Here is a 10,000-nt window from a genome sequence, read left to right as displayed (position 1 = left end):
CCTGAAAAGTAACAGTTTTTATTTGGACATGTGAGGTTTCCACCCGACAGAGACAGACGTTGCTGGCAGAACTGAGGGGGTTAATTTGTTCTAGAAACGTCCCGTTTCTAACGAGACGATCAAGCACAGATTCCGTTGGCATGGTGGTGTGTGTACTGTGTTGCGATAATGAGTGTTTACTTGCACACGCACACACGCACGCACGCACACACACACACACACACACACACACACACACACACACACACACACACACACACAGTACACACACACTACACACACACACACACACAGTACACACACACACACACACACACACGTGTTCATACAGTACTTGTCCTGGTGGATGCATATACTGTCCGCGCTGGCCTACGGCCGAAAACGGGCACTCCCCGCTCCGCTTTTCCCACATTTACCGTAACACACACACATGGTTCGAAGACAAATATCCTTTCGGGGACAATAAAGATTATTATTATTATTAACTGCCAGAGTAATAGTGTAATAGTGTGCCACTGCTGCCAGCGAAAACGAGCGATTTTACTGCACCTTTTGAAAAATCCTGGAATATTATCTGTGACCTCCGTCCTCACAGAGATCGGCTCATTACACGCATGGGGGTGTGGCCATTTGAATGAGGCTTGTTTTTGCCGTAAAGCAAGAGGAATGGAGATATAGCCATTTCCCCACAGGAAATAAACAGGAAGTAAACAAGCTATTTTTTTTTTCATGACATCAATTCCGGGTCTGTCCTGTCGTCAGGCAGAAAACAAAAAACTCGTCCAAGCTCGTCGACGGCAGGCTGCGCCTTGGCAGAATTCGACGAGGGAACGCGTCCATGGCAGGCAAAGAGTTAAAGAGTTGACAATTTCTATTCTGTGTGATAGATGCTTCATCGAAACTGTACATGTTCTTTGGCGCTGTCAACACTTTAGTGGGTTGACTTTCTACCTGAAGTATCACCGTGTTTGTCTTCTATTCAAGCAGCTTCTCTGTCTACAAGGCGAGGATGAAACATACTTTGACAGCTTTCTCATTGAAAGTTCAGTCTGTCTTCGTCCTGCACTCCAGACATCTGGGAGGTTTAGACAAGGCAAACTGCTAGCAGGACAAATCGCAGTTTAACGCTGACTCATCCCAAAAGCTCTTTGCTGTTGAAATCCTTCATTATTGTCGACTAATAGCTTGGTAATTATGTTAATCCTCTGAAGCTACTTGATTTCCAAGTATAAAAAAAAAAAGAAAAGAAAGAAAGAAAAGTCCAAGACCAAAATTCCTTGAACGTGCACGAGAGCGGAGTTTGGAACTTACAAATGTCCTAGTTCCCAAATTAGCATGTTATTTAAACAGATGCTATAGGTTCATTGTTTACCTGGTATATTGTTTAGACTGATGCTAGGTTCCTCTTGGTTGACCTGTGATCCCAGTCTACTGAAGCGCTACACTCTCTGTGCAATTGACGTATATAAGTCGCTCTGGATAACACCGTCTGCTAAATGCCTAAATTGCAGAGGTGGAAAAAGTACTCATATGTTTTACTTCAGTAAAAGTATCAATACTGCAATGTAGAGGTACTCAGTTACAAGGGAAAGTCCGGAATTCAAAATGTACTTGAGTAAAAGTACAAAAGTATTGGTATCAAAATGTACCAAAAGTAAACCCTAACCGATGATTCAAATGACAGCCAAAAAAAAAAAAAAAAAGCTGCCCAGGCAACAGTAAAGCAGAGAGAGAGAGAGAGAGAGAGAGAGAGAGAGAGTGCAAGACAGATGACAAGGGAGACAGAGAGAGAGAGAGAGAGAGAGAGAGAGAGAGAGAGAGAGAGAGAGAGAGAGAGAAAGAGAGAGAGAGAGAGACACACACACACACACACAGACAGGAGGGAAATCAAAGAGAGTGCATGATATTAACACATTGAGTGCCACACATCTAAGTTTTTGCAAATACACCCGTCGAGTGCCATAAACGTAGATCTACGTTTATTCATTTTTTCCCACAAGGGGGCGCTCTAACGCAACTTAGGAAATGATCCTAGGTCCCTGTCAAATGGAATGGACGGATGTGACAAGGGCCCAAAAAACCCGGACCCTTCCGTCCGCTCCAATGATAGGATCTGGAGAAAAAGGTCCATATCTCCATACTTTTTTTACAGTGGTGAAAACGAGCCATTTTCGACGGGCGATCACTCTGCAATGGCGGATCGCGTTAGCAATGTTATTGTTCCAGTCGTTAAGACGGGAACCTCGACCATCGCACGGACACCCTTTTGTTTACGTCCGGGTCCTCGTGGAGGCGTCTACAGCTCTAAAACGATCGGCGTAAACGGTAAGAAACGCTGGCACTGGATGTAATGTACAGTACCCTGTTTTAACCCATTAAGACCTGAAGCCGATTCTACATGTCTCCTAAATCTCTCTCAGTTTTCTGAAACACGTATGTTTCTATATCAGTGGTGCTCAATCTTTTTCATGTCAAGGACCCCCAAAATGCATATGTATTTGGCCGCGGACCCCCATCAAAATATTTTGTTCCAGGGACCCCCCAGAAGCAAAGATTTGAGTTAGAATGTTCGCTTTAAAATATATATATATTCAAAGATTTGCACACATTTTCACGATTTTACAAAAATATCAGATCTACAAGCTCGTAGCGCGGCATTCGAGCTTGTACATCTGATATTTTTGAATAGCCCAAAGTGTAAAATAATGTTTTTTTTAGCTCAAATCTAAAAATGACACAGTTCCAGGTCTTAATGGGTTAAAAAGCCTCTGGCACTTGATGTGTTAAGAGGAGGAGGTTAGTGAGGGAAATAAAGATGGTTCTATAATCCTCTTTTTTTGCGTGCTGTGCAGGATGGAATGAATGTTCATGTGCAAAAAAATGCACAGCCAGGTACTCTGAGAGAGAGAGAGAGAGAGAGAGAGAGAGAGAGAGAGAGAGAGGACTTTGGTGGCAGCCAGTCACTAAAATGACAAGACCAGCATGCTCGATGGCGCTTCACTTGTACTTTTTTGTCCATTGACGTTTTGGACGTTTTAGACGGCTAAAAGAATTGCTGATATTTATTTGTGCAAGCCCACAACATGTCACGAAAAAAGAAATCCTATGAGAACTAACAGAGGCCACCTAATTCCAACACACTTTGCTAGTCCGGGATCATGGCTCAGGGTAGAAGACTGGGTTAAGCAAAAAAAAAAGAAAATGGGATTTGGTATTTAACCCTTTAAGACCGGGAACGCATCTGTGTCATTTTTTAGATGTCTTTGGGCTATTCAAAAATAGCAGATATACAAGCTCATAGCGCGGCACCGAGTGCCGCGCTATGAGCTTGTAGATCTGTTATTTTTGAAAAATCTAGAACATTTTGTGCAAATCTTTGAAGATATATTTTAAAAGCCAACATTTGTAACTCAAATATTTGCTTCTGGGGGGGTCCCTAAAACAAAACATTTTGAGATGGGGGTCCGCGGCCAAATACAATACCTTGTCATGAAAAAGTTTGAGAACCACTGATATAGCAACATACGTTTTTTCAAAAAAAAACTACGACATTTGTAGAATCGGCCAAATTGCACACATTGTCATGATTTCTCATAAATCGCAGATCTACACTTAAAATGACACAGATGCGTTCCCGGGTCTTAATGAATTAAGATAGTCAAAGGGGCATTGCCCCCTCAATGCCCTCAATGCCCTCATACCTGACTAACTGACACCCACAGCCACAACACTAGAGGGACGATCTGGTAGTATTACCCATTTATAGGACAAACATGGGAACATTCTCATTCTACTACTCTGCCACGACAGCGTGGAATGCCCTGAGACCATACATTAAAAAATGTGGATCACTGGTTTCTGTCAAAACTGGCCTGAAAAAGGAGACCACAAGGGGAGAAAGGAGGTGTCATTCACTGCCGCCGGTTATCCTTTGTACAAGGGGTCCCTGGAACAAAATATTTTGTTATATCTCCCAATCTCAGGGCAGCCACTCTAACCACAAGGCCACTGAGCTGGTTCCGGTGCCAGGAGAGAAGATTTGTGTTTAAAAAAATTGTTTTTGTGATGCTATATTAACTAATTTAGCTGGGGACCCCCTGGAACCCCATCAAGGGCCCCACTTTGAGAACCCCCAGCTCTGACATACAGTACCGTATTTTCCGCACTATAAGGCGCACCGTCAGTGCGCCTTATAATGCGGATGCGCCTTATACTCAGATGCGCCTTACAGTGCGGAAAATACGGTAGTCAAAATAAAAATTTATTCACTAAGGAAAAGTCACGGATTGCAGCTTTATTAATACTGGGGGATTTGACTGTTTGACTGTCCCGGCTGAAATCCCGGCTGAAATCAAGACTCATTGCATCCCCAGGGACACTATAATGAAGTCTCTCATCTCGGTGTGCCAGTTCCCTCACAGCCCACTGCTGCTACGGTCCGTCATTTCAGACTCTATTCTTTGTAGAAGTAAGGGACTCCATAAAACATATATTTATTGGGAAACACAAACAACATTTCAGACCTTCATTCCTATGTTTAACCCATTAAGACCTGGAACGCGTGTGTCATTTTTTAAATTTGAGCTAAAAAGCCTTATTTTACACTTTGGCTATTCAAAAATAGCAGATATACAAGCTCATAGCGCGGCACCGAGTGCCGCGCTATGAGCTTGTAGATCTGCTATTTTTCAAAAATCTTGAAAATGTGTCAAAATCTTTGAATATATATTGTTTTAAAGCGAACATTTTTAACTCAAATCTTTGCTTCTGGGGGGTCCCTGGAACAAAATATTTTGAGATGGGGGTCCGCGGCCAAATACATATCATTTTGGGGGTCCTTGACATGAAAAAGATTGAGTAGAGTCGGCTTCAGGTCTTAATGGGTTAAGATAGTCTCTTGTGTACTACCGACTCGAGACCTTGTTCCTGTTTCCGAATAAAAAAACGACTTTAGATTTGCGAAGTGAAGAAGATAGTGAGCGGGAGCCCTTTCTTCTACAATAGTCGGCCCCATGGTCTTCTCCCATCATGCAGCCGTCTTTCTGACGGTGTGCAAAATAAAGGTTTTGCTCTTTTAGACTCCCTCGCTTGTTTCAACGTTATCAGACTCACCTGTAACGAGGAAGGTGCAGCGGCCCGCCCCCGCCTCGTTGGTGATGTCACAGGTGTACTCCCCGTAGCCCTCCCTGTTCAGAGCTCTGTTCTGGTAGTCTGTCTCGTCCCGCTCGTTCATCTGACCCACCGTCAGCAGGCGACTGCCCAGCTTCCACTCGTACCTGACACACACACGCAGGCACACACACACACACACACGCACGCAGGCACACACGCACGCACACACACACGCACGCAGGCACACACACACACACACACACACACACACACACACACACACACACACACACACACACACACACACACACACACACACACACACACCATGTTATTTCATCTGATCCAATGGAAGTCTATACCAGTGGTTCTCAAAGGACCACCATAACTCTGAGAGTGTACAAATGGAATGGTCCCATCGTAGGTTCCATTTGTACACTCTCAGCATCACAGACCTGTAAGGGTCCATTTGGAACCGTCTTTCTTTGGTGTTTTGCCCAGGTGGGCGTGGTTATATGCCTAAACCCTAACCTTTAACCTTACAAACACTATGCCTAACCCTAACCGTAACCCTATAACCTCACAAACACTATGCCTAAACCCTAACCTCTAACCTCACAAACACTATGTCTGAACCCTAACCTTAACTCTAACCTCACAAACACTATGCCTAAACCCTAACCTCTAACCTCACAAACACTATGCCTAAACCCTAACCTCTAACCTCACAAACACTATGCTTAAACCCTAACCTCTAACCTCACAAACACTATACCTAAACCCTAACCTCTAACCTCACAAACACTATGCTTAAACCCTAACCTCTAACCTCACAAACACTATACCTAAACCCTAACCTCTAACCTCACAAACACTATGCCTAAACCCTAACCTCTAACCTCACAAACACTATGCTTAAACCCTAACCTCTAACCTCACAAACACTATACCTAAACCCTAACCTCTAACCTCACAAACACTATGCCTAAACCCTAACCTCTAACCTCACAAACACTATACCTAAACCCTAACCTCCAACCTCACAAACACTATACCTAAACCCTAACCTCTAACCTCACAAACACTATACCTAAACCCTAACCTCTAACCTCACAAACACTATGCCTAAACCCTAACCTCTAACCTCACAAACACTATACCTAAACCCTAACCTCTAACCTCACAAACACTATGCTTAAACCCTAACCTCTAACCTCACAAACACTATACCTAAACCCTAACCTCTAACCTCACAAACACTATGCTTAAACCCTAACCTCAAAACCACGTCCACCTGGGAGAAACACAGAGAAAAGACAGAGTCTGGAGAACACAGGAGAAGGTCATGACTCATGAGACATAAATGGAATGGAATGGAATGGAATGGAATGGAATAGAGTAGAATGGAATAGAATAGAATAGAATAGAATAGAATAGAATAGAATAGAATAGAATAGAATAGCATAGCATACCGGAGGATCCTGGCTGGGTGAGCACTCAGCAGGCGACAGTTGAGGCTGAAGGCTCGACCCAAACCCTGACGAATCTCAGTATAGACCGGCTCTACTGTGGGAGGGACTGCAGAGGAGAGGAGAGGAGAGGAGAGGAGAGGAGAGGAGAGGAGAGGAGAGGAGAGGAGAGGAGAGGAGAGAACTGTCATTAAATATGAAGAGAGAAGTAACTTCAAGCATCACACTCTCTCTCTCCCACGCACACGCACACGCACACACGCACACACACACACACACACACACACACACACACACACACACACACACACACACACACATCCTCAGCATAGTATGTGTACAGTAGATACAGACTTCATAAAACCATTTTGGCCTTGATGGGACATCCCCAATGAAAAATACAAGTGATGGGAGGATGCCCGTGGAGCCGTGTTAGCATTTCTAAAACGTATTTATTTTAACCACCTTTGTTTTTTGGTTTAAAAAGGTTTTAAAAGTCCTTAAATTGTCACTTCACCGTCATCTGGGGACCCCCCCAAAAAAAAATCATGTGGGGGTCCCGAGCCACAGGTTGAGAACCACTGCTCCAGGGGGTCCAGTGTGGTATCATCATCATCGTTGGCACAGATGTTGTTCCGAGCATCGTGGGAACAGAGAGAGTCACATCAGAGCCTACCTCTGCACCGGCTGTGTTCTCAGCCTACTCCATCCCCACACCGTGGAGGGAATCCCAGTGGGGGGACGGGGGGGACACTAGCATTTCGTTCAGCGGGACTGTACCCCCCCCCCCCATGGGCACTGCCAACCTGGCATGTATTAATGTTCTAAGCTAGTAGGGATGGGATGAGCCAACCTACTGTATAACACTGGTGGTGACTGTTGAAAGGGTTACTTTGGCTCTCACCCTTCCCCCCCCCCATTGTTTGTACATATAGCGTTACTTTTTTTCCTGTATTTCTGGGCGGTGTAGCCGCCCCTATAAGTGGGGTTGGGACACCTCATTAGCTGTACTGTGATTGGCTCATTAGTACACCCCTAGCTGTACTGTGATTGGCTGACTCTATTGGCTGACTCTATTCAGCACTGTGATTGGCTAGCGAGACACATGATGACATTAATAACCTATAAATAGGATTATGCACTTAAAAAATTCTTTTTTTTTAAGTGAGCTTCCATCACTACTATGATGACCACTGTGATGACCACACCGCCCACTTCACACTGGGTGTGATTTTTTGTTTGTACATATAGGTTTATTTTTTCCTGTATTTTTGTGTTGCTATTTGAACTGTTTGGTGCTACTATATTATGACTATGAATTGAATAGCAAGGACCTCAATGGAAACAGGACCGCAAGGGCTTTTTTTGGACGTACCTTTTAGTCAAAATGTTATTAACTGTAACTTGTGCAGTTTTTACATTATGCCTCATAAAATATTCAATCAATCAAAACAAACAAATTCTCTGTCGGGTGGAAACCTCATATGTGCAAAAACTGTTACTTTTCAGGGATTCAAATTCAAGGGGCATCAAAAGTAGCAGATCTACAAGCTCAAAACGCGGCTTGACGAGCTTGTGGATCTGCTAGTTTTGATGCTTTTTGTGTGACGCTGTAGTATGATCAAGTAGGGCGTTCATTTTACGAAAAAAATACCCCCACAAAATGTTAGAATACGGAGATAGGAGGTTTCCGAAACGCCCGGAATTATAAATAACCAGTGAATGTTTCTACACAACAAATGTTTGCAAAGCGGTCTGACAACATAAATAAATAATCCATCAAAGCTGCTGTACCTTTTCCAGCTGGAAGCGGTAGAAAGGAGAACATTGACTCATTTCTATCTTTCGGTGTTGAGTCAGGGTCAGGTTTTTACATTTGACATTTATTTTTGGTAAATATTGAAGACAGGCAGTAAAGCCACGTTATGTATTATTTTTTAACACAGGGTTATTTGCAGCTGAGAAAGAAAGTGCCGCGTTTGATGATCAACGTGTTCAAGGTTCGGGTAACCCAAGAAGAAGAAGTACTCAGATATTTTACTTAAAGACGGGGTGCCGTGATTTTCAGTGATCCCCCCCCCCCTAAAACATAATCATCAGGTATTATGGTTAAACTAGGAGGAAGACTTTTTTCAAAAAAAGTGTACAGAAATTGTTAAAATTATGTTTTTATGTGGACACGCCTTCAGTTCATTAAGTATACCTGGTTCTCACCTTAGCACCTCCTCCACCACCTTAGCACCACCCACCTGTCCTAGTCCCTCCTCCTCCTCATGCCCACATCTGTTGTGTTATGATAATGAGGGGGAGGGTATGTTTTTACCATGTCACTAAAGCGCTGTTTTTCTATTGGCACGTTTGACCCTCAAGGTTTCAGCCTCCAGGTAGAAACTCAAAATAGTCAGAGAAGACATAAAACACCATAAAAACACCACCAGGGGGCTTAATGAAGTTCTATCAACCTCATAGACACATGAAAAACAGAAAAAGTGCAAAACCATGGCACCACCTCTTTAAGTAAAAGTAGCAATGCCACAATATAAAAATACTCTGTTACAAGTAAAAGGCCTGTGTTCAAAATGTTACTTGAGTAAAAATACAAAAGTATTGGCATCAAAACATACGTAGCGTACCAAAAGTAAAAGTGCTAAAATGTTTGAAAATGGCAGATCTAGAAGCTCACAACGCGTCGCGAAACTCGCGATGCGACGGCGACGCGTTGTGAGCTTGTAGATCGGCTATTTTCAAATAGCCTAGGTTTAAACTGGATCTCAAATGGTTCGGTAACACGCGAAGGTCGGGTCTATAATGCATTATAATCGCATTTATAATGCATTATGATGCAAAAATTATATTTGAACTCTGGACCCCCCACCCTGACGACAAGCACTTGGCATTGTAGGAGTTGAGGCATTATATTTAGTTTGACTCGGTTGTCGGATCCACAGATAAATATTGTGAAACTAGCAGATTGTTGTGAATTTGTAGATCTGCTATATTTCCCCCCCTCTTTTTCAGGTAATATTTCACAATTTGGCCAATGTTTGACAATTTTGAATAGTATACTTGGGTGACTACTTTTAAAGCAGTAATAGTCTTTTTTTGCAGTATTAAAAAGGTCTTAAAAGTATACACTTACAGTGTACTGTGTGTTGGTTTGTTTAATGTTGAGTGAGAAAACAATGTTGCATATTAAGATAATAATCTGGGGATCCCCCAAAAATCATGTGGGGACCCCCCAGGGGGTCTTCAACAGGAATTGAACGACCATCACCTTCACAGGGCATTCATTCTCTCTCTCCTTATATTACTCTTTTCACACTTCTTGCGATTTTCAGCAAAACATGAAGGAGAAATTAAAGCCTTCAAATGCTGACTCAGCCTCTTCAACAATACCACCTTAAGACATCCTTTTATCA

The 10,000-nt window shown here is 43.0% G+C and overlaps 1 protein-coding gene across 1 annotated transcript in view; it reads right to left on the bottom strand.

The window, feature by feature from the left end:
- Positions 1-10,000, bottom strand: part of LOC308074650 (MAM domain-containing glycosylphosphatidylinositol anchor protein 2-like) — a gene marked incomplete at both ends in the record, with an annotated part of 94,119 nt that overhangs the window by 12,433 nt on the left and 71,686 nt on the right. Inside the window, 2 exon segments of the mRNA XM_080414157.1 lie at positions 5,113-5,276; positions 6,585-6,690. Coding sequence (XP_080270283.1) covers positions 5,113-5,276; positions 6,585-6,690 — 270 coding nt within the window.

Source organism: Gymnoscopelus braueri, assembly GCF_963280865.1.
Source record: "Gymnoscopelus braueri genome assembly, chromosome: 19".
Classification (NCBI taxonomy): Eukaryota; Metazoa; Chordata; class Actinopteri; order Myctophiformes; family Myctophidae; genus Gymnoscopelus; species Gymnoscopelus braueri.
The sequence above is the reverse complement of the archived record's forward strand: the minus strand, read 5'-3'. Positions and strand labels throughout refer to the sequence as shown.